Source organism: Strix uralensis, chromosome 5 (genome assembly GCF_047716275.1).
Source record: "Strix uralensis isolate ZFMK-TIS-50842 chromosome 5, bStrUra1, whole genome shotgun sequence".
Classification (NCBI taxonomy): Eukaryota; Metazoa; Chordata; class Aves; order Strigiformes; family Strigidae; genus Strix; species Strix uralensis.
Genome location: NC_133976.1, coordinates 88,919,230 through 88,943,688, shown reverse-complemented (window position 1 = coordinate 88,943,688; position 24,459 = coordinate 88,919,230). Strand labels below are relative to the sequence as shown.

Below are 24,459 nucleotides of genomic sequence, written 5' to 3'. Positions count from 1 at the left end.
CTAGTGGTGGTTGAAGAGGTGTCTCTTAGGGTCCTTCCCATGAACTCTGAGATTTTTTCATATAAGGCCTCGTCTTGGCTCATTGCTCTGTCTGTAAAGTTTCTCAGCTTTCTTATCTTTGGCGGCCACAGGTGTCTGTTGGTTTCTCTGCCCTCCCCAGGATGCAGCCATCACAGTGGCAAAAATTATGTCCTTGGGTGCATTCTCACCTGTGGCCCCTTACAGCAGTTAGCACCAACTGCTTGCAGGCATCGACGGGAGAGCATTCCCTGTCCACAAGCAGGCAGCACTCCCAACTGGAGAGCAGAGCAGCAGTCCGTCCCACTGGGTACCCTGCATCCAGCAGTGGGTGGGATCTGATGATTCAAAGGAGTATAAAAAGTCTTCCTGGTCATCATATTGTTGTCTCCTCTGCTCTGGCTTTCATAGATTTTAGGACTGTTGGAAAAGATGAGATCTCTTACTCGTGCTGCCGTGACACAAACCATATGCTGCCATGGTTGCCCAGGGCTCAGAGCTCTGATCCTCCCGTCGTTCCCTTCACCTCTGCAGACAACCATTTATTCATATAGTTGCCGTATATAACTCTGATTTCTTGCACTGAAATCAACATACCTATTTCTTGTATGGCTGGATGACAGGGCCCAAATATGGTGGTGAATGGAGTTAAATCCAATTGGTGGCTGGTCACGAGTGGTGTCCCCCAGGGCTCGGTGTTGGGGCCACTCCTGTTTAACATCTTTATTGATGATCTAGATGAGGGGATTGAGTGCACCCTCAGTAAGTTTGCAGATGGCACCAAGTTGGGTGGGAGTGTTGATCTGCTCGAGGGCAGAAAGGCTCTACTGAGGGGTCTGGACAGGCTGGATCCATGGGCCAAGGCCAACTGGGTGAGGTTCAACAAGGCTGAGTGCCGGGTCCTGCGCTTGGGTCACAGCAACCCCGTGCACCGCCACAGGCCTGGGGAAGAGCGGCTGGAAAGGTGCCTGGTGGGAAAGGACCTGGGAGTGAATATGAGCCAGCAGCGTGCCCAGGTGGCCAAGAAGGCCAATGGCATCCTGGCTTGTATCAGCACTAGCGTGGCCAGCACGGACAGGGAAGGGATCTTACCCCTGGACTCGGCACTGGTGAGGCCGCCCCTCGATGACTGGGTTCAGTTTTGGGCCCCTCACTGCAAGAAAGACATCGAGGTGCTGAAGTACATCCAAAGGAGACGCAACGAAGCTGGTCAAGGGTCTAGAGAACAAGTCGTATGAGGAGCAGCTGAGGGAACTGGGGCTGTTTAGTCTGGAAAAGAAAAGGCTCAGGGGAGACATTATCACTCTCTACAACTACCTGAAAGGAGGTTGTAGCAAGGTGGCTGTTGGTCCCTTCTCCCAAGTAACAAGTGATAAGGCAAGAGGAAATGGCCTCAAGTTGCACCGGGGGAGGTTTAGATGGGATATTAGGACAGATTTCTTCACCAAAAGGGTTGTCAAGTGTTGGAACAGCTGCCCAGGGAAGTGGTTGGGTCACCATCCCTGGAGGTATTTCAAAGACGTGTAGACGTGGCTCTTAGGGACATGGTGTAGTGGTGGACTTGGCAGTGTGAGGTTTGCAGTTGGACTTGATCATCTTAAAGGTGTTCCCAACCTAAAGGATTCTGTGATTCTGTAGTAACAGTTTGTAAAATAGACTACTCAAATTCCACTATCTGTAAGTTTTTACTGAGTTTTGGTCTTTGCCAAGCTAAAGCATCCTAGGTTTTTTTTTTAGGCTTGTGGACCTGACTGAAAAACATGAAAAACGTGAGCATTAAGATTGCAAAAGCAAGCACTAAAAACTGAACATTTCCTACCATGTAAGCTGCCTGTAGAGCCTGGCTCTATCTTTTGTGCTTTCCGTGTAGGCAGCGTGACACAGCCTTACGTACCCGTGGTTAAAAAATCAGACTCCTCTCCGCTTGCCCTGTGGTTTGAGTCACGGTGTCTAGAAGAGTGTGAGATCTCAGTGCCAGCCCCTTATTCGCAGATGGCTGCTGGTGACAGAGACGGGCTTGAGCTGGCTGTTTGGTAGGACGGCACGTGTAGATGGTTACGCGGCCCCTCCACCCAGCTCCAACAACCCCGTTCCTTTCTCTGACTTCTTCTGTCCTCCCCACACAACTCCCAGCTGGTTTGGAAAACCTTGCCCATAGTTTTGTGTGTGTTGACAAGGTATTTTCACCACTGTATTGTGTGTTGTCATCCGAGGACATCTGGGCTGGGAAGGAAAGTCGTTCTCCAAGCTGTGTTTAAAATAAAAGAAACCTTTGAGAAGGCTGCCAACTTAATCTAACATGAAGATGGGATTGTCTACCCAGAAACACGTCATTGTTTCCCCACAGCTATACCAGCTGGTCTAATAAAGGAAACTGCTTATAATTCTAAGCCTGTCTCATTAATTTAGCTATTGTATTCTTGATTTAATGCTCCTTAAGTATTGGTCATTTTTATAGCAGATATCCATTGATACCTAGGAACTGAAAGCTTTTCATTTCAGTTGAAATAGGATTTTACTAATCTAATTCAGATGAAACAGAACTAGATGGAAATAAGGCATGTTTTAGTACTTCGGGGCTTTTTTCCTATATTTTGATGATTAACAGAAAAAAGGAAAGTTCTTCTTAACTTCTTTTTCTTTACACACATTTAAATACATTTGCTGATTTTTTTTTTAAAAGCAATCCACCTGTCACGAAACAGTAACTGAAAAAAAAACCCTTCAGTTTGTTTGTTTTCTTCTAAGCACTAATTTTGGTCATTACATGCCTTTACTCATGTTCCTTTTCCCCCCATGTTTTTTACCAGTTTACCAGGAGTGAGAAAAGACAATGGAGCCAGACTTTTTAAATGCATTTACACAGCCTGCTGCACTTAATCAATTGCTAGCTGAGAATGTCATCGCTCAAGGTATGGACTTTATCAACCGGGACAGAAAAAGGGCCAAAGAATGACCTGAGGAACCAAGCAGAAAATGGGCAGTACAAATTAACTGTCTATTTTTCAGCAGCGATCCCATGGTTTTATCAGCAGTGAGTAAGCTCTGTGTGTGCAGGCTGGCTGCTGACTCTCTAGGGGCAGATCATGAAGAAGCAACACAAATTCTAGGTGGTTCTTCAACTAGAATTTAAATTTCACACATAAGGATCTGACCAAGGTTGTTCTCCCCTTTCCAGAATTGTCCATCTAGGTCTTACTGATTTGAATTACACTGAAGCATAATTTCCAACAGCAGTCTTAATAGTCTGATAGACCGTTGTCTTGCTCATAAGGAATCAGTTAAAATAAAAAATGACAGTGTTCCTACATATGGCAATTGGTGATATTGTGTAATATTAAACTAATAGCAGATTTTACAGCAAGCTTGCATTAGTCATATCTGATAATTGTAATGGATCTTGTTTGCTTCCTTTCATAGGTGAGAAGAAGAAACTTATAAAACCGACCTCAAGCAACAATCCCAAATTGGAAGAATTAAAACTGGTACCATGTCTTTCATTATATTGTTTAACCCTCTCCTCAAGTTGTTTTCGCTTATTGTGTTCATGCTCAGCCCTGTAAATTCCCCACCCCTTTGGCCTCAGCCCCCCCCTCTCTGTGGAGGGGGACGAGCTCTGCTTTTGGCACTTGGGCTCCACACAACTAAACCAGAGCCTAAGCTTAAGCACGGGGCCAGGATGGCTGGAGGGGTACACGGCCAAGCTGCAGATGCCTTCATCACCCAAGAGTGGCCACTGCTGTGTGTAAAGTGGAGCGTAGATTTAAAAACTGAGTTTCTTCTTATAGGATACCTCTTGTAACTTGGGACGTGTGGAGGAGCCACACCACAGGTACCCAGTTGCTACTTCATTGTAATGCTACAGCATTGAGAACCCAGCTGGAACAAAAAAGCAAACTCATGTCGGGATGTGCTGTGACTAAAGAGGGGTGTTCAGATGTGTGCAGCGTTGCTGCCCCGATCCCGTGATAACAAGTTTTGGGATTGCTGGGGTGATTTGGCAGCCTTCTGTCAAGTGGCAGCTGGCTGAGCTGCGATGCAGCCCCACGGGGGTGGCGCAGGGCAGAGGGAGAAGGGACGGAGGGTGTGCGAGTCACCAAGAATTCAGGAGAAAAGCTTTCAGGTGGTTGTATGGGACAGTGTCTGCTTGAGGTAACTGGGAAAGATGAATCTTGTGGCACGGGAAAGTACTTTATTTCTGAGTAATTTTGAAAATCTCCCCTGTGCATTCAGTCACCGTGTTTCTCTAATGGCACAGCCCAGGGGAAGGCGAGCATACTGAAATTTCCTGTAAGAAAAGTGGCACGTCTCTTATGAGAGCAGCACTTCTCGCATGACAGAGGTACTGAAATTGTTATAAATATTACCAAAACCAGCTTAGGCTGTGTGCTGGTGTGTGTATTATATAGCATTCATAAATCCATAAATATGTGCATTTCTATATTACATTTTCTTAAACCTTCATGCACATTTGATCAAAAAGATTTAATTTCTGTGTCAGGCTTTCACAATGTTTTTATACAAAAGAGAAAATCTGAAAGGTGGTGCTGCAAAACGCAATTATGTTGTCTGCAGAGACACTGAATTTGTTCTTCCCAGACTGCCAAGAATGAAGAGCTTTCCTCAGTTTATGAAGATTTCTGTGAGCTTCAGTGCTTAATCCATTTCCCATTAGAGACTCCTGAAACAATGTTCTTCACTGTCTAATTTCTTTTCTTTGGATGATGGGGAGGTGGAAATTGGATCCCAAAGGAGGCCACTGATCACCTTCTTAATCTAAAGAGCTCATGGCTCCTCTGGAGGAGAGATTGGGATGGAGAGGGGGACAGGGAGGTATCTTCAAGGGAAGCAAAGAAACTCACTCGGGAGAGAGACTCTGTTCCACTGCATTTTCATTTTGAGGTGGCTTTGGGGAGCTGAGGAATGTGAAATGGCTCGCTGTAGTTGCTATAAATTTCGAACTGCATGTAAAATAGAGGATGGTTACATCTGGAAGTCAGGAGCAGACTTCTCCTTTCCCTATTTACTCATTTTTAGAGAGATTGTTCTGCTCTGCAGCTGAGTGGGGCCCCAGCAACTGGCCTGAAAGCAGAGTTGTGTGAGCTGCAGGCTGAGGATGCGGCTGTTGAGAGCCCAGACAGCGAAGACGGGATCTCATAGCTCTGGACTCAGCAGTGCTTTCTGCTCTTCCAACCTCCCCTGGGCTGTACGACTGTGTTTGGGGCACCGCTCTATTCCTCACACACCTAAAGCATCGCCGGGTCTTAACCTGCAAGCGTTAGCTGAGGAGCACAGCTTTCTGCCCTAGAGAAGGATTTTTACTTCGTAGCTGAGGAAGTACATTACAGACATTGACAGATTCTCAGCTCAGGCAGCTGCTGGCACCAGGCATTTTTGTTTCTCGTGCGGTTTCAAGCATCGTGGAGATATTTTTTTTATTATTTAAACTGCTTTTTACATTTTAGCTAATGTTGGCTAACTCACAGGGATCTGGTATGAATTTTCTCCTCTGTTTACAGCGAGTGAGGAGGATATTATCCACACAACAAACTCCAGACACTCACTTGTAGCAATAACAGCAATACAAGCGATACCCATCCCTCTTCTGAGAGGTTCTTGTTAACAGCCACCTGGGGCTACTGCTCTTCAGTTCTGCTTCAGCAGGTCTTCTTCCCTTGCTGTCAACATACGTGGATAAAACAGACGTTTGGGCAAGTGCTGAGGAGCTCTTCTGGCCTCCTGTGCAGGAGCCCACTGCTGAAGGAGGTGGCTGCAGGGCCAAGGCTTGTCACTGGGGATGTGGTTCCTTCGCAGCTGTAGCCAGCCCTTGGCTTCCTGAGCAGCTTCCCCTTGCAAAGGCAGGAAGGATATTGGAACGGGCCATGGGAGGACTGCTGCGTGAGAAAGCAAAATAGACGGAACACTTTTTTTTTTCCCCAGAAAAAAAGGTATTTGGAGACAGGGTAGTACGAAATTGCAGAAACAAGAAGAAAGCAAAAATAGGAGGGGAAAGGGAGGAGTGCTAGTAATGTGGATGGCTACAAGAAACAAGCAACAGAATGAGTGAAGCCCCTTTTCTTACAAACGTTTGTATGACAGTTGGATTTGTGTGAATTCTGTGATGTCTAATGAAGGCAGGGGTTGGGAAGGGCACTCTGTAGCCTTTTCCCTGATGGAAGTGGGAATAGGGTCTGTCTCTTTCTAAAAAATTCATAACTTGTGAGATATTGTGTCTCTCTTGAAAATTAGGGAGAACTAACTGCTACTTAACTTCCCTTTAAAAAACCACCAAAAAGCACAAAGGAAGTGGAGGCTGAGAGCAAACTGGTTTGTGAGATAAAGCACTGAAGAGAAAGGTGAAACACAACATAGCACTGAGTGCTCTGCTGTCTAAACAAGAATATAATTGCCAGCTGCTTTGTTTTCCTCCGCAGTTACTGATTGACTGGATTAACACAACGCTGAAGGAGGAACACATAGTAGTTAGAAGTCTGGAAGAAGATCTGTATGATGGGCTGGTACTTCATCATCTCTTGGGTAAGCTGCTGCTTTGAGTTTAGCTTGCAAACACATCACAGAGGAAGTTCCAGATGAGACTAAACCTGAGGAACCGCAGTAGCAGTGATCTGCTGGCGCCTCGCCTCTCGCTAGCGGAGAAAGCACTGCCCTGTGAGCTGTCCCTGATAGCTGCAATGCTGAACAAATGCCTGATCATCTGCTATTGGTTTTATCCAATTATTTTTCTTCTAAGAAAGTCTTTTTACCTGCTAATTAACGTAATAAAAAAGTTAACTTTGAAGTGTGAAATTACAGTGCCTCTGAAGGGGAGGAGGGCTTCATAAGCCAGGAGCACAAAGGTGACTTGTGATGCTACCAGAAACATTGGATGGAATAAGGACTATAATTTATATGTTTCCCTGCATTAAAAAAAAAAAAAAAAAAAAAAAAAAAAGACTTCTTAGTCTAAGGCACTGGGCTGGAACTGGAACTGATGAAAATCTGAGAGGCTCTCTGCACTACGAGGTGCTTGTATAAAGATGTGGCCTATTGGAACAGCCTGTTGCTCTATTTCTATTTTTCCATCTCTCCTGTCCCCACTTCATTTTTCCTTTCCCTTTCACGCTCTTTGGGCCTGTCTTTTACATCCTATCTCCTTTTCACCGAGGCTGAGGGCAGCAGCATGAACAGGATTGGCTTATTTTCAGAGTTTGCTTGCCTGAGCAATGAGCTGGGCTTTTTCTGTAGATGTGAGTTGATGTTGCCTTTGTACACTATCTGCAGGAAGGATCCACTTGTTGGATTCCTGCAGCTTCCCCTAGAAAAGGAGGGATGTGGAGCGCTAGGGCTGGGGGATGATGCTGCAAGGAGCGACTTGAGTCACTCTTCTGCAGAGCTTCACTGATTTTACTGAGGCTTTCAGAGCACGTAGGAGTTTAACAAGGCATACAGCTGTGGGACGTGGGTCTGTGAAAGCTATTAAGCGGTATCGAACATTTAAAACAAGACTCTGTGTGCTTTGCTGTCATTTTATGTTTCTGATTTATTTTTATTTTTTTCCTATGGTGGTGTTAAAATACATCCTTCTCCTTCCTATGGACTTTCTGTCAAAGAAAACCTAGGATCTATCAAGCTGGATGTTGACAAGATCGCATTAACAGAAAAAAAACAGCGACAGAAACTCTCTGTGATTCTGGAAGCTGTGGCTAAGTGTTTGCAACTGGAGGAAAGTCAGCTGAAATGGAGTGTGGAATGTAGGTGCAGAAGTGAAATCGGAGAAGATTATCCATCACAGGGCTCCCTCTGTTGTAAGGCTGCTGTGAGGCAAAGGGGTACCACAACAGTAATTAAATAACCTGTTTTCAATTACGAGTTGAATCAGAAGTGAGACAGGAATATCTGACCCTGCCTGGGTCGTGCATCCTCTAAGCGTATGGCTTGTGGACCACTTGACAGCCCTCAGCATCTGTGTGTATGTCTCACAAAAAGGACTTTTAAGATGTATTATTGCTGAATTGTGATATTATATAAACCCCAGTCTGATGTCCCACCTGTGCTCTGGCCATCCATCACTTTGGGTTCCTCTGCACAGGGAGAGTTTATGGTATTAGAGTGAGGTTTACTTGTTTTGCACACTAAACGTTTTCTTTCTTTACACGGAATAGCTATCTTTACAAAGGACTTACTGAGCACACTGCATCTTCTGGTTGCAATAGCAAAGCACTTCAAACCCAGCCTGGCCATGCCTCCAAATGTTCAAGTGGAAACAGTCACCATTGAGGTAATTATAGTTTCAATATTTGCTACAGTAGATTCTAGAGACCTTTCACAAAATGAATTTGCTTAGAATTAGGGAGGAATGTGCATGCAGCTGTGAAAGAGATTCTTGTATTTTCTGTGAACTGTGCCTTTAATTTCTGAGTTTGCTGGACTAGATTATCATTTTGTTCTCAGTTCAGGTACTGTATCTTTCAAAGGGTAGAAACACTATGCTGTTTTCTCTCCTTGATCAAAAAAGGAACGGTCCAAACTGAAAACAGCTGTTGATCTCTGTAAAGAAGAAAAAAAAGAAATTCTGCTGTTACTGTCTCTTAAGTGTTCTAAAATAGAAGCCTGCACTTGCAAATCATGACACTGGTTTAATGCTGAGGATTTATTTCTTTAGGGGAAGGGATTTTTTGCTCCCCTTCCACTGGGGTCACATTTTGGTATTTTTCTCTACAAGCCGAGATCTACAGGCTTTCTTCCTCTAATTTGTTTCTTAAGGTCAACTCTGGGACTTCAGGAGGACATCAGATATCCCACAATTTGGTATATAAGTCCAAAAATTAACACCACTGTGTTACAGTTTTAACAGAGGGTTTGCAATTCACAGAATCACAGAATCATCTTGGTTGGAAAAGACCTTGAAGGTCACTTGATGGGGACTCCCCCCCTGCCCTGGGCAGCCCATTCCAACGCCCAACAACCCCTTCTGCAAAGAAATCCTTCCTAAGAGCCAGTCTGACCCTGCCCTGGCACAGCTTGAGGCCATTCCCTCTTGTCCTGGCACTGGTTCCTTGGCTCCAGAGACTCATCCCCCCTCTCTGCACCCTCCTTTCAGGGAGTTGTAGAGGGCCATGAGGTCTCCCCTCAGCCTCCTCTTCTCCAGACTAAACCCCCCCAGTTCCCTCAGCCGCTCCCCATCAGACCTGTGCTCCAGACCCTGCACCAGCTCCGTTGCCCTTCTCTGGACACGCTCGAGTCATTCAATGGCCTTTTTGGAGTGAGGGGCCCAAAACTGAACCCACTCATCGAGGGGCGGCCTCAGCAGTGCCGAGTCCAGGGGTCAGATCCCTTCCCTGTCCCTGCTGGCCATGCTAGTGCTGATACAAGCCAGGAAACAAATTCCGTGGTGTTGGCAGCCCAGCACAGGGTCTGTATGGGGTGACCTAGTGCTCTTCCCTCTTTGGGAGGATCATAACTGGCACTGAAGCTAAGCGTGCCCTTGAGCTACGTGTGTCACTTTAAGTGGTTTAAACATGTCCTGGAGGGGCAGCTTCTTCTGGGGCTTGGTTCTACAAAGGTAGCTGTTGTGGGCCCGTCCCAGCCGAGCGCTTCAGCAGAGGAGAGGTCTCTCTGGTATCTGATGGGTGTCCAGATGGTGCACTGCTGCCCGTCCTCCTCTCGTGTGGCTCTGACCAGAGACAACCCAGACTCTGAGGAAAGCAGCCCCCCATCGAGTGCTGTAGGGAGCTGCCGGTGCCTCGGCTGCACAGAAGTTGGGGGGGATCATCTGTGAAACCACAGCATGGGAGAGGGCTGTTAACCCTGAGAGGGTGGGGACTGGCAATGGAGATGAGAATGACGGTGTGGTAGTGAGCTGGGTCCCCGTGGCAGAAATCAGCACCCCTGATGGGAACGGTGAGCGTTAGGCCAGAAGTGAGGAAAGCCCAGGAAGGCTGAGCTCAGAGGAGGGGTCGAGGGCGGGAAGGGGGAAATGTTGAGGAAGCCCAGAGAAGGCCTGGCCTTTCTGTGACATGTGTGCCTGTGCCCTGGTGGGGCTGGGTGTGGAGCTGACCCAAAAGAGTTGGCTCTATGTAAATGGGGGGTGTTTTTCACCGCCTAAAAGGGGAGAGCGGCAAACCCCAAAGGCTTTTCTGTGATAAGAGATGTTTGTCAGGTGCCTGAATAAAGCAGCAGGCATGCCCATCCTCTCCTGTCTCTCCAGGCTGTCAGTTGGATTGAAGCACTGTTTTTTGATGTTTTGTGGAGTACTAAGAATTATATAGAGGAACAAAGATACAAGGACATAAGCAAAGATCCCAGGTGGCTTCAGAAACAGTAAGAATTGCCAACCTAAATCTAAGCAACCCACCAAAGCTAACTCCTCTGCAGGGGGCAGTCAGTGGGTGGCAGGCCATGGCGTGAGTTTATTCGAAGGCAGAGGTGGCCACCTCCAGTGCTGTTAAAACTGGAGAATCCCTCATGCAGGGAGGTGCGCCGGGGAGCTGTCGCCTGCCCAGAGCAGCTTGACGCGTTCATCAAGTCTCCATGTGAACACGCCAACCTCTGAACTTCGCTGGCTGAGGGACCACCTCCTCTGGCTTCCTCTGCTGGGGAAGTCAGTAACTGCTGCTTGAAGAGTGAAGAGAGCAGAAGGGAACAGCAGCCTCTCAAAGTACCTGTGCTAATTGTACTGGATTTCTTGTATAAATGCCCTCTGGTAATCATTTAAGGCAGCAAACAGGTCATGAAAGCCTCGTTAATACTTACGGATTTTTTTTGTGTAACAAAACCAAAAATATTTATGGTCTTTTCAACAGAACACCTCCAGAGGATTAAAGACAGCAAATGCAGTGGAATATATCACAGAAAACAAGTAAGAGGGGATAGATCTGGTTTTTACACTGTCAATCATAAATGAAATATTGTGGGTGTCTTCCCCCTTGGAAAAAATAGCTGGGATCATGATGATGACAAAAAGCGTAAACCCAGGCATGCATATGCATGTGAACTGTTTCTCTGATCTATTTCCTTTTTTTTCCCCTTTTCAGATTCGGTATTATGGTATAATACCCTTCTTTACTCTTTATATAAACTTCTCTAAAATAATGTGTATGACTGTTTCTGAGGCTTAGTGTTTGCCATTGCCATGGAATATAATAACAAATGTAATAATAAAAATAAAGCACTGTAAATTTATTTGTCCCAGACTAAACTGGAAATTTTCTAAAGCCATAGTGGTTTAAATCTACTTTTAATTTATTGCTATTGTGTCATTAAATAAAGAGAAAGGAGGCAGTTTTTTTCTTATTTTACTGTGGAAGAAAGGTTTGAGCTTGCCAAGTTTGTGAGGTACTGTCAGTATTAAAGGAGTTAAGTAGTAGGATACCATTTATATACTGAGAAAATACGGACATCGTTCCAAGAATTAGAAACAGATTTCCCTACTATTGTCTTTTATATGCTAGAACATCTTCAAACTCTAATATCATGAGCAGCTTATTGGAAGAGGATATTATGGATTGTGCTTATAAAATAAATGTTCATTGGTCTGTGGGCCAGTTAAAATCTCATACACTTCCAAGAGCCTGTACAGATATACAGCGTGCTCAAACATGTCTGTTGGGAAGTTGCTCTGACATAAAGTTGATGGTGCTTTGTACTGTATCTCCTGCTTTACAAGGGAGCTGATGGCCCCACTAAGTTTTGCTGGTGAATAAGATTAGTTCTGCTGCACGCTTTTTCTAATTCTTGCTTTTTATTACACTTTCAGAGAGAATTTAGAAGCACAGCCAAGTAAGTACTGGTATTGCCACGTTCAGTGTTTCACCATTACGGCTATTATAGACCACATTCTGATCCATTTTTAGCTCATGGTCCAGTCAGTGTGCTCTCACTGGAGTTCTTGGAGATTCATGGATTCCTGGTAGTGTTTTTCTCCAGATGTCTTCTGTTAATGCGTGTTCCTAGCAACATAAGTAGTTTGGAAGTTGGGTGGTCGCTTTGCCTGTGGACCACGGCCAACAGATGGGACGTGAGACAAGAGATGAAACAGTGGGTTGATGGCCCAACAGAGAAGACCTGGTTGGGGGCAAAGTATGTCTTGGATTGACACATTGACCTCGTTCACTGTTGGAACTATTTATGAGCATAATGGCTTGAGAATTGTGCTTCTTGTTGCTACCAGTTTCAATGCAGTTTGCAGATGAGATTTTGAAATCTGCTCCTGCTTGATTATGGATGGCAGCTCAGTGCAACCCAACATCCCCAGAGGTTTTACCCGTAGGGCTTTGGAGGGCTGTGAAACACTTGAGGTGAAAACTGTCCAGATGCACAGGGCCTGCAGAAGGTCTGGGCACTGCTCAGGCTTCCGTGTGAGCTGCTCCTCCTTGCTGCAGAGGAGCATGTTGCACCCCCCGTGAATCAAGGCAACCGTTTTAATTCTCTGCTGTGCTCTTTGTGTTAGCGTTTTCATCCTTTGCAGAGGTGCAAACTATATTATTTAATATGTATTTATCCATTATTCCACCGAGTGGTCTCTAGTGTGGGCTGAAATCCTGAAAAAAAATCCCTGTAATTAGGTGTTTCTTCCAGTGGGTTGATTCTGCTGCGAAGAGGAATCTGCAATTCCCTCTTCAGAATACTCTCTATTTTTGACACAGCTTGCTTAACAAAGGAGAAATCCCAAAGCGTGGCTCCAGAAGAGGGCTCTCTAGTTTGCAAGACTGTTGCAGGTTTCAGACCGTTGCTCAGGGATTTGTTTGAGGGATTCACCTATTCCCTGACACTGCTCCTGCAGCAACCCCCTCACAGGGAGAGCAGAGAAACCTGCGGAAACCTTTTCGCAGCAGAGGCTTCTCTGTCTGGATTTTTTTTGCAGCAGAGGCTTCTGTGTCTCCTCTGTCTTTTGGAAGGAATCTTCTTTAAGCAAAGCTGCCTTTGCTTTCCTGCGCCGTAGAAACTGGTTCTCTGTTTTGTTATGCTGCCAGAGTGCCCCTGATTTTTAAGGGCCTTTCAAATGCTTTGTTCATGCTTGAACCAGAGCAGTCTTGTGGCCAGGTTACCGTGAGGAGACGTGTCCTGCTCTCGCTAAACCTGCGCAGAGAATGGGGGCAAGGGTGGGTGTTCACGGGGACTTCGATGAATCTCATTTCCCTGGAGATCTTTAAACTGGGGCTGGTTCTCTGGGGCAGCGCTGCTGGCACCGGCTCGGCGCCTGCCTTTAAACTGGGTGGCAGCACTGGTCATTTTTGAGGTCTGTGAATTTTCAGAGGAAGGCCAGTGTCTCCAAAACCAATATCTGGTTTGGGGGTTTTTGAAGGAAAGGGGCTGTTTTTCTGCACATTTGATGCCACTGACATTTCTGTTGGGGAAGAGCAGTAAAACGTGTAGTTCTTCTTCTCTGCTTACAATTATTTTTTCCCAGAGGTTCAGGGTTAAAAAAACATAACTGAAAAGAGATAAACTGTGGAGATGGGAAACTTAGCCATTGCTCAGAGTGGTGGCAGCACAAATCTTGAGAACCTCTGCAGGCAAAAATTGCAGAGCTGAATGAAGTAAATTGTTTTCTCTGATGTAGTCAGGCTGAGGGGAAGCCCGTCACCCTGGTCTGATAAATACAAAAGCAGGACTTTTTTCCCCATCTCCCTATGACTTTTTTTCCTCCTTGGCTTATAAGGTGTGAACACCTTTCTCCTTCTTTTAAACCTCTGATCTGACAGTTATTCCAAATAATACAAATGTTTTGATACAGAAGATGATGCCTTTGATGAATTATTTAGCCGTGCTCCAGATAAGCTGGATGCTGTGAAAAAGGTAATTTACTTTTTTAATAGACATCAAAATTTGTAAGGTAAGGCATAATTCCTGACTTCACAGAACAAGGTTCTCTTTTCTTCCACCCTCTCCTCCCCTTCTGTTTTCCTCAGGTGTTTTTGCAATTTGTCAACCAGCACGTTGGAAAATTAGGATTAAACGTGAAAAACGTCGAATCTGAGGTAACCTGCTCTAAGCTGCATGTTAACCGTGTTTTGTTGGCCATTTGAGTGTTTCCTCTCACCATTAGGATTCCTCCTTTTTGTTGTAGTAATTTGAAACTTGGCAATGTAACAATTATTTCTAGCTTCAGGTTAAGATATCAGGCTTCAGTCTCTGAAGTTTCTGCAGGAATAAGTAATGAAAAAATAGTGCTTTGTATTGAATGCTGCCCTTGTAATGCTACAGGGAGTAATTTTCAGAGTCTGCCCCACTGCTATGGATACTCTTTCTGTCAGGGTGGAAATAAGGGTGTTCTGGCATTCAAAGCCAAGCTGATTGCTGGTGCTTAGTGATTTTTAATGCCAGATTTGCTTCACGGTAGGAAGGCCTGATTTTCATTACATTTCAAAGTCCCATCCTCTGAACGTTGAGCTTCTTGGAAGTCCATGAAGTTGCAGGAGGAGTGCTCATTAGGCACCGTGGGATCCCCTCCCTGGGCACTGGTGAAGAAAGGCACAACCGTCCCTCCGCTGTCCTCCTCGTGCCCCTGTCTGCAGCTGGCGTGGGGCCGGGGAGCTGTAGCATCCTCCCTATGCCCCTCCGGGGGGCGATGGCAAAGGACCTCGGGGATGTCCCTCATGGCTTTGTCATTCCCCACTTCTGCAGGCACTCACGCAGGGAGAGCTCAGCCCCCAGCGCTTGCTTCGCTCCAGGCATTCCAAACCTCCATGCAGACACAGCGCCGGCGGTTTGTGCCGCGCGGATGAAAAGCGGAGCCGTGCGCTGGTGCTCTTCTGGGTTTTCCTGGTGGGCAACTGTCAGAAAGGAAGTTTTGCAAGTGTTTTGTCATCAATCTCAGGCACTAGGCACAATTTTCTTTTATTTATAGTTGCGTGTTTGTCGCTTGTGGTTGCCTGAAGTCTCTTCGTATCTGGAATAGTTTGTTTTACTGACTGTCCTTTTACAAGGTTGTATTTGCACTGATACGAACTTGGAAGCCTTATGTAACTAAATACGAAGTTCACTGTGGAAGAGGTTGAGGGAGCTGAGTCATTAGGCTGCCTGCTTGCCAGAGTAGCATTTAAATTCCTTTATCGCTAGAATGGCATTTATCAGAGTAATTTACTAAAAGCCAACAGAATAAATAATACGCAAATCATTCTTCATCCAGTTTGCAGATGGAGTTATCTTACTTCTGTTAATTGGACAACTGGAGGGTTACTTTCTGAATTTAAGGGATTTCTTCCTGACTCCAGCCAGCACCATGGAGATGGTAGGTTGTTATTTAATTACTAGAGCTCGAGGCTTCAAGCATCTCGTGTGTTTAATGCTCCCGTATGTCGGGGAAGAGCTCTGCCTCTAGCTTTAGCGGCTGCTGCGTGTGAAGTCATGTGCATGCACAGGGTTTGCAGGACAGTGGTTTGAGAGAGCACAAGGGCAGGCACTCAGTGCTGTTAAAATAACCTGGAGCAGGTTGGTGTCTTTTTCAAAATTCATTATTATCTCGTGGGAGGCAAGCTATTGGTACCTGCATTTATTTGGCAATGCTTCTGAAGCCTTCCAGTGACATCAGAGGCTCTGTGACAGGGAACTGGTATGCTCTCTCCTACAAGTCTGTCCTGCAAACAACATTTTTAAGTGGATGACGCCTCCTGCATAGCAGAACTGGATCCCTATATGTGTCCTTATGCTGTCCTAAAAATATACCTTAATCAAGGCATGACCAGAACATTTTGAAGGCCCCTCTGTGCTTAGGAAGCTCATGAGAATTTACATCTTTTCCTCCCCCAAGGCTGTAACCTACCCAGCCAGACTTGCTTGACACCTTTTTTAACCTCTACCAGGCAGATTTCATCAGTGCTTTAAAAGAAAAAGGTGGCATCAGCCAGAAGGTAGTGCATGATGGGCTGCCAGTGTAAGTGCCTCCTCCACAGGTGTAGGATGTTGATATATTTTGAGATATTTGAGATATTTTCAAATTCTCTCTGGTGGGTAGGGATTTTTCACTTGGGTCACTGAATAGCTCTGAAAATCTTGAAACCGTAGCTGTTTTTCCTGGGTTATATTCAGTTAGATTTCTGAAGGTGAAACGTGTCAGATCCTTTTTGCTTGAGAGCTGCCTGAGAAGGGAATCTCTCCTCTGGCGTGGTTTGCGTTACAGCTTCCCCACACAGACGAGGCTCTTGGCTGATTCCTGACCTCACCACAGTTAGTCTCCCTGGGCAATATTTATTTGTAATGAAAATTCTCAGAGGTCCCGTATTCATTAATAATACTCCTGGGGAGGTTTTCATCAAAACATTTAAAAGCATGGTTGTCTGAGACCTAGGTTCAAATTTTGTCGAAAATTCATTGCTGTCAGTTGATGTCTGTTTAAGGTATTAGGAAAATTCAATTTTTTTTTAAATCTAAGATGATTCAGAACAGCAAATGTATTTTGAAGGGTTTAAGCAAACAAAATCAATGCATTTCCTTGCAGTTGTTTTTCTTCCCTTTCTCCTCCTCCACTCAGTTTTCAAAATTGTTTGCTCCGGTTCATTGACTTGGAAATAAATTTTTATCATTTCCATCAACTTTATTCAGAGGAAGTCAGTGAATTTTCTTTTCTTTTCTTGAAATTACATGGATAACATTTTTCTTTTTGGATCAGCCCTGTTCAAGCCTCACAGATCTTTCTCAAGAATCACGATACCCCTACACTTCAGGTACAAGTCAGAGCTCAGACTTCCTAGTTCTTACCCTGCATGTGCTGGTCACTGGCCTCAGAGAAGAACGTGACATGGTTGGGTACCGGTTCATTAAAATCTCTACGTCCTAGTAATTTCATTTTAGCAAAGTTACTTCCAAGTACTGGGCTTATTGTTGAACAATTTGCCAGAGTGGTATTTACCGTTTGTTTCTCCTCTGGTGTTCATTACACGATGAAAAGCGGGATGACAATACAACTAAAAATACTGAGCGACCACAGTTCAACTGTCATTTGCACATAAAATACGTCTTTCAGTTCCCCTGTGCTTTCTAACTCCCTGTCATTTTAGACGTTAATTGGTACGGTAAAGTATGAAAATGTAACCTTTGCTGAGATTTAAAACACGTCATTTGTGTTATAAAAATGGTGACAACCGCAGGCACTGTTGTGATGGGAGCGGTGCATCAGCTTCATTCAAGCTGAAAGCTGGTGGTTCAGAGCTGGTACGTGCGCCTCGGGAGACGCGGAGCGGGAAACGGGGGGAAGCAGTGATGCTGAGGAGGACACAGAAACGAGAAATAGGGAGGGCAGGAGCCCCTGCTAGAGGGCCACGAGGCGCGAGGAAAGCAGCAGCAGAGATTTGGGAGGCGACCCACCTACAGGTGCAAGAAGACGACACTGCGCGTGGGCAGGTTTGTGGCAGGTTTATTACCAAAAAATGAGGTTTACAAGTAACTGTAAAGAAAGTCCAGCTCTGGGTGCTCATGTGTGTAGGAGGGTGTGTATTCTGACATGAAGAATATAATCTCAAAATAGGTCAGGCTGAAATCAGGGGTGAACTTTGTGCAGTCAGGAGATGAAGAAGGTGATGAAGGAGGGCCCCTGTGCTTATCAAAACTGTGTGAACTTGGTACTTTTGCCAAAACAGGCCCAGAGCTGAAATACCCCAAATGTCCTGACCTCTGCCCGCTTGTAAATCCTGGAGAACTCTCCGGCTCTTTTGAGTCTGGAAGCGCAGCTGGATGAAACAACTTACTTTTCTATGTTGCCCCTCTCTGGTAATTATCAGTATTTCTGTCTGAAGATTTATTTTGAAATCTGCATGTTATTGTTCCTTGCACATCTCATCTGCATTACAGAGAGGGAAATGTGTCCCTTTTACCTATGCTGGCTCATTATGGAAACGTTTGATTTATTCATTCTTGATCAGAAAATTGTGTAGCTCTGTATGAGCTTAAGCTCCCCTGTCTGCTGGCTCTAGGAGGAAGAAAAGAAGCCCAAATCCAAACTGTCAGTCTCAGTTACTTGTAAATCAGAGAAACAGGTAAAACATAAATCTATTGCTTCACTTCAGAGCACACAGTTTCTGCTTGGCTTATGCGTGGGGGGACCCCTGTGCTTATTGTCAGGAGAAAACAGGGAACAGCACAGCAGCAGTTACTGATGTGCCTCCCAAAGGATAAATTCCTCGGTAGCCTCAGGATTGTATGAAGAGACAACTTGAAGTTCGTTCAGGTCTTATTACTTCATTAGAGGAAGGGAGCTGTCTAATTACCAGCCAAGTAAACAACTGCCCTTAAGCTGGAAGAAGCTAGTAATGGGATGTTATATACTTTAAAAAAATCATTTATGACTACTGCATATGTGTGCAATGTTGCTTTTATGTGGGAAATGGAGAGAAAAACAACTGAGGGAAAATCAGAAAAAAACCCCAGCCTTCATTCATAGACGTGTGCTTAATTTCTCATGAGTAATATTGATATCATCACTACTGTTACTGTGTGTAGACATCTTTATATGTTAAAGCATAAACTTCCAGCTCACAAATATAGCTGATCAGAAGATTTCCAAACTTTGTAATCCTGAATCAAGCACAGAGAACATTTTCCTCATCTATTTTTTGTTTGTTCCAAATGTGGTAAACATATGGGCATGGTTTAAAAAAAAAAAGAAAAATTTCTGTGCATCTGTTAGGTGCAGTTAGGAATCTAGCCTGTCTTCCCTGTGGAAGTATCCATTAACACAAGACTTTCACATGCAAGGTCTATTTTTAAATAAATGAATTCTTCTGCCCACCTCATGGGATACGTTTTGCTGGAGATGGATTTTACATCTGATTTGATATGATAATTGGTAGAAATTCTGAAGAGCACTCCATCAAAACTAAGGAGATGAATATGAGTACATATTTATGAATCAGTATCTTCAGCTACTAGAGAAATACTTTTTTAAACCTCCTGGCCACTGCACTGTCAGGTGAAAAATATTTCCTGTTCTATTGATCTCTCTCATCAACAGCTTCACAACGTTAACCTTGCATTGGACTTGCTGACAGATGGAGGTCTTCTGAATTTTTCTGTGAACTCTGAAGGTGAGTCATGACACACAAACTTGTCTGGAGTAGAATTGCTAATATCCTGGCTTAGTGAAAGTTAGGGTAATTGAAATAGCAGGTTCTGCAGAGGGACCCTGACACATTTCATTTAATGGCTGCCCCATAGCTCCTCATTCAGAATGAATAACAATAAAGCTGAAAATTGGTTTGAACAATCTTTATTTCTATACTAAAAATGTTTGGATTTCTATACTAAAAATGTTGGGTTGTTATAAGTTTAGTAACTTTACACTAAACTTAAACTGTTTAATAAGTCGGTATTTGTTAAAGATTTAAAACAGTGGCAGCTCCTAGGGAAATTACAGCAGCTAAGCTAGAGGGAAAGCTATTTTCCTATCTCATAAAAAGTTTTAGTGCATTAAAAACAAGCCTGTTTCATGTGGGAATACACCTTGCAGAATATGTCATGAAAATGAGAAACACTGACTGCTCTATTCCAACCCAGAAGAGCTGGGGGGTCAGTCTCCTGAATGCCCAATACGTAGGTTTTGAGTTGCTGTTCTGCCTAGTTCAGACCTGGGAGATGAATGTTGGTCTCCTACATCCAAGTGAATGCTTTCATCTCTGAGTTAATGTACATTCCTGTAGCTCTCTCTTGCCTCACCACCAAAAAAAAAAAAAAGTTTCCTTTGGATGAGTCCGATTTTCCAATTAAAAAAGTGCTTCACAGAAACATTTTTGACCAGCCCCGGGTGGGGTGAGTGATGCGGCTGCGTTAATGGACGGTGCTGTGACTGCTTAGCCTGACCCCTTGCGAAGTGCAGGGCACGTCACCTCACCCTGTCAAAAGCTTGTTGTGGAATAAGGAAATCAAATCTTTATTAAAAATAGAAAGCATTATCTCTTCCCCTGCTGGTTATCCATGAGCAAGTGGGTGCATGTGTTTAGTACGTGGCATCGTGGAGAGGGAACGATACAATTTAGGACTTTGTTTTTTTCTTTTGTTTTCTTTTTCCACTAAAGCTTTGGTGATGTTGGCAGTTTGCGTGACGGGCATGCACAGTGCAGGCTCTTTGCCATCCTGCGTGGAGCTAGGCGTTTGGAAAGCTATTTATGTTAACTTTGAGAAGAGTAATCTGTGTGAGCTCAGGTCTCCGTGCTGAGATCCACCTTTTGTATGAAAGGAGTTAAACCCAAGCTTGCTTTCCTTCCCTCTGGCTGTTCTGCACTGCCTCAAATACAGAGTTGATCACTATAAGAAATACTGGTGCCAACATCTGCAGGTCCTTTAGCTTCACTGGGAAAATCCTCAGCGAGTGATTGAAGTTAATATGATTTAGGGATACTTATTACAGCTGCACTATTTAGACTGGTCAAGGATCTCATTGACTAGTGTTTCACTGTTAGTCTTTCTCCTGGTGATTTACAGCACTGTAAGAAGAACAGTAAACCCTCTAAGTCAGTTAGCCTCTTCCATTGCAATTATTAAGTACAAGAGCAGTTTGTTTAGCCAAGAACACAGAACCTGAAAACTAAATGAAAACAAGAAAACAGCCAACAGCAGACAAATGCTGGAAACATTACAACCCAAAAAATAAAGTGTCAGGTAATTCCCAACGTGATTCCTGCTGTAGAAGAATCATAAAAGAATAAAGCTGTAAAGTCTTATTAAATTATCTACTCTGTTCTCTGCTAGTGAAGAATTATTTCTTACTATGCATTATTTATCCTGTCTTCCAGCAAGATAGTGCAGTGAAGGTCCCTTTTCCTTAAGTTAATTTAATAAATAAATAATTTGCTAGCTCTGTAATTCCTGTGTTGCTTCTCGGTTACAATTAGGTTGTCTAAGTTCACATTATAACTGGGAAAAGGTGGAAGATTGTCTTTGGCAGTTGCAGTCTCTTTCTATTCCAGGGATTGCTAATACTTCCCGTCTGGTTTTGCTGTTTCTTGTGTATCCACAGACATTGTGAATGGAGATATGAAGGCTACGATGCGGATTCTGTACAGCTTGTATTCCAAATACAAGACCAAAGAAACATGAAGAGCAAGGCTAAGAGCTTGGGCTTTTTTTTTTTTTGCTTTTTTTTTCCCCCCCCTAGTGTGTCATGGTCTGATTTCTGGATTCCCAGCTCTGTTTGCCCCTCTTTGTGTGCGTGCCCTTGTGTGGGACACTTGCTGCACTAGCACAGGACATGCAAATGTGTGTTCCTGCCAGGTGTCACATACACTGTCTGCATAGCTGTAAGCACCTGTGTGCCCAGGGCCAGTGTGCTGGGTAATTCTGTGGCTGTGGCTCTTGCTCCAGCCCTGTCTCTTGTTCTCTCTGAGCCCCCCTAATGCTGCGGAGACGTGCAACATGTGTTTATTATGGACTGTGGATTCTTTGCTTCTGGAGATGAATTTTCAGAATACCAGAATCATCTCAGTTGGAAAAGCCCTTGAAGATTCTCCAGTCCAACCATGAACCTCTCAACTCCACCAGATCCCTCAGCGCTGGGTCAACCCGACTCTTCAACCCCTCCAGAGATGGGGACTCCCCCCCTGCCCTGGGCAGCCCATTCCAACACCCAACAACCCCTTCTGCAAAGAAATACTTCCTAAGAGCCAGTCTGACCCTGCCCTGGTGCAGCTTGAGGCCATTCCCTCTTGTCCTGGTGCTGGTTCCTTGGCTCGAGAGACTCATCCCCCCTCTCTGCACCCTCCTTTCAGGGAGTTGTAGAGGGCCATGAGGTCTCCCCTCAGCCTCCTCTTCTCCAGACTAAACCCCCCCAGTTCCCTCAGCTGCTCCCCATCAGACCTGTGCTCCAGACCCTGCACCAAGGGGAAGGGAAGCTGTTATTGCCACCTCCCCACTTCCCTGCTTCTGATTCACTCTGGAAACTAGAGGGGTGAAGGACCCACCATGGCATCTCTGGGCAGATTGCAGACACGCTTGAAACTCAACTTCAAAACCTTCTTTAGAGAGGTGGCCAGCCGTTGTCACACAAGAGGATGTGGGTTGAGCACCAAATGAATAGGTAGCTGAAAGGAAATATGAACTTATCAAGCGTTTGGTAAAAGTTTTGCCATTTGACTGCTTGAATATGGAAAAGGGACCCAGAATAACGTGCTGGCCTGAGACTGTGCAGTACCAGGGGCTCCCACACAGTGGTGGGAAGTTGCCCCTATTTCCTTGCTAAGCTCACACCAGAATGTGGCCAGCTCCAGCCTGTTGCAGCACTAACAGAACATCTGACGAGTGGGAATGCTGATCCCTGTGTGGGGCAGGTTGTAGGAGTGGCTAACACGACTGTGCTTTCTCTTGGGTTAGAGGTGGGCAGATGTGGGCTTCCCCTGCGGCTGGGAGAAGTAGAGGCTGTCACGGGTGGGAGTAGTGAAACTCTCAGCTTCCCCCTCTTCTGACAGGATACTCATGCTGCAGGGACTCTCAGGCTCCTCTGAGACTCTCTCAGCTGAATTTGTCCAGCGACCATCCCCAGGCATCCCGGCAGCTCTCTCTGGATGCAGCATGGGTAACCGCAATGGATGTTAGCTCTTGCCTTCAGTCCACCTCAGGAGTTTGAAATCAGAACTCCTTCAAAACCTCCATCTACTCCCTTGACCTTAAAATTATGACACATTTGTGTTGCATAAAGCTTGAGATCTAATTAAAAAAAAAAAAAAGATGTTTTGATATTATTTTGGCTTCCATCTAAACTGATTTAATTTCCTGCCGTCAGTGACTCTGACATTTGATCTCCGATCTCTGTGTTAAGGGGAAACCAAAGCTCGCCTAGTGCGAGTGCTGACATTTACAGATGAGAATTTGTTGTGTCTAATTCTGGATCACAGGGCCTAAGAGGGATCCTCAGATAGCAGTGCTGATAAGTCTTCCAGTCATGCCTTTGAAACCGGTAATACTGCACAGCTGCTGGAGGAGAGAGTTCCACAAACTCCCTGAGCCTCATCCTTTTTGCACCAAGAATTACCCTGTTATGTTTTTACAGAGGAAAATCCAACATGTGGTGCCAATGAGCTGCAAGAAGATCATCTTGCTTCCCTCGCAGTTGTTAGCTGTGTGTGCTGTTTTGAAGGATTTAAGTAAAGAATAGTTGTTTTTTCATGTGCAAGTCTCCATAGGTATCTTGCTTTATTCCTTAAGAGGCTTCAAACAATCAACTGGGAGACCTGAGAAGTTTGTTCTTGCTTCACAGACCCCTGCTGCCGTTGCTGTCACACGGCAAGTGGATTGTAGAATGAATCCTTACGGAGCAGATAAAACCAGGGTGTGGCTTGTGGAGAGCAGAGGCGAGGGGCAGGAGGGTGTTTGGTGGTGAGACGGTGGCAGCGTCGCCTTTTCCGTGGGGAAGCCAACCCGAAATCTTCCTTGGCGACCAGAAGTCATTTCCAGTGCGTGACCTGATGCGTGACCTGGAGGCTCTGAAAAAGTCAGTGGTGGGGGGCGGTTGGCTGGTGCTGCCCTGGTTAGATGGTTATTACGTGCTGCTCAAGGAAACAGTTGGATTTTCCTCTGCGTGTTCTGAGTTTTGTGGTCGACTCCTCTGGTGTAAGTAAATCCAGTGCTTGTACTGATGCAGATTCCTGGCAGGGGAAGTCTAGTTCTTGATATTTAATAAAAGAAGGGGTCATATTCCCTTCCCAACACCAGCTTGCCTAAACCTGTTATGAACAAGTCGTTCTTCTGAAAACATACAGGGGAAAAAAATGACAGCTAATGTGCTTGAATCAAAAATATAGCGAGACCAAAAATGAATGTTTTAATCTGGTTTTTATGCTTCAAGCCAATTTATAACACACTTAATGTCTCTGAACACTCTGATAAAGAGCCTGTGTTTGATTCCTAAAACATGCTACGGAATTTTACTAATCCATCATACAGGCACCCACTCCATAAATTGGTGTAGAATATACAAGTGCACTGTTTACATTTGAGATGTAGTCACAGACTTGGCATAGTTTTAATAATAAATATAAAGTGACAGAGCTAAAAAGAATATTCCAACAGTATGAAACTGGGGAAAAAAGAAATCTGTATTACCATTCTCAGATGTTACTTTCTCCTTACATCAAGATAACCTGTTTCCCTTTTCTCTTACAAGTGTCAGCTAATGAAAAGTAAAGCTGCTTACTGGTTAAGCTGGCAAATTAACTATGATATTTGGAATAAACTAATCTGTCTGTGCGAGCCTGTTCATTGAGACATAATTAAGTTTACAATTTTCATGTTTAAATCCTAGACAGTAAGCCTTTTGTGATGGGGAAGCGTGGTGGGCTATTAAGGTGGTGTGGGGTTTGTATTAAGCCCCGTAGCTGGGTGTGCAGGTTTAGCTGCGACGACTGTTCAGTTTGCCAGTGGAGTCGTTGACTGACTGTGTCATACTCTGTTTCCAAGGATGAAAATGCAGGCTGTTTATCTTTTAACAACCCGGTAAATGATCCAAGAATTTCTGAGCCA

General features: G+C 44.7%; 1 protein-coding gene across 4 annotated transcripts in view; it reads left to right on the top strand.

Moving 5' to 3' along the window:
- The window catches only part of PARVG (parvin gamma), a 28,144-nt gene extending 3,950 nt beyond the window's left edge, over nt 1-24,194 (top strand). Inside the window, exons 2-13 of one of the 4 annotated variants that reach the window (XM_074872149.1) lie at nt 2,829-2,930; nt 3,439-3,503; nt 6,453-6,555; nt 7,629-7,769; nt 8,181-8,296; nt 10,821-10,876; nt 11,774-11,796; nt 13,754-13,815; nt 13,929-13,997; nt 15,149-15,250; nt 18,965-19,037; nt 20,966-24,194. In XM_074872149.1, the coding sequence (XP_074728250.1) occupies nt 2,852-2,930; nt 3,439-3,503; nt 6,453-6,555; nt 7,629-7,769; nt 8,181-8,296; nt 10,821-10,876; nt 11,774-11,796; nt 13,754-13,815; nt 13,929-13,997; nt 15,149-15,250; nt 18,965-19,037; nt 20,966-21,045 (969 nt within the window). In that variant the 5' untranslated portion in view covers nt 2,829-2,851 and the 3' untranslated portion in view covers nt 21,046-24,194. Of the gene's footprint in view, nt 1-2,828; nt 2,931-3,438; nt 3,504-4,110; nt 4,361-6,452; nt 6,556-7,628; nt 7,770-8,180; nt 8,297-10,820; nt 10,877-11,773; nt 11,797-13,753; nt 13,816-13,928; nt 13,998-15,148; nt 15,251-17,594; nt 18,937-18,964; nt 19,038-20,965 lie in introns of those variants that run through there. The other 3 variants (XM_074872153.1, XM_074872151.1, XM_074872150.1) reach the window with 3 other exon arrangements.
- Nucleotides 24,195-24,459: the final 265 nt, after the last annotated feature.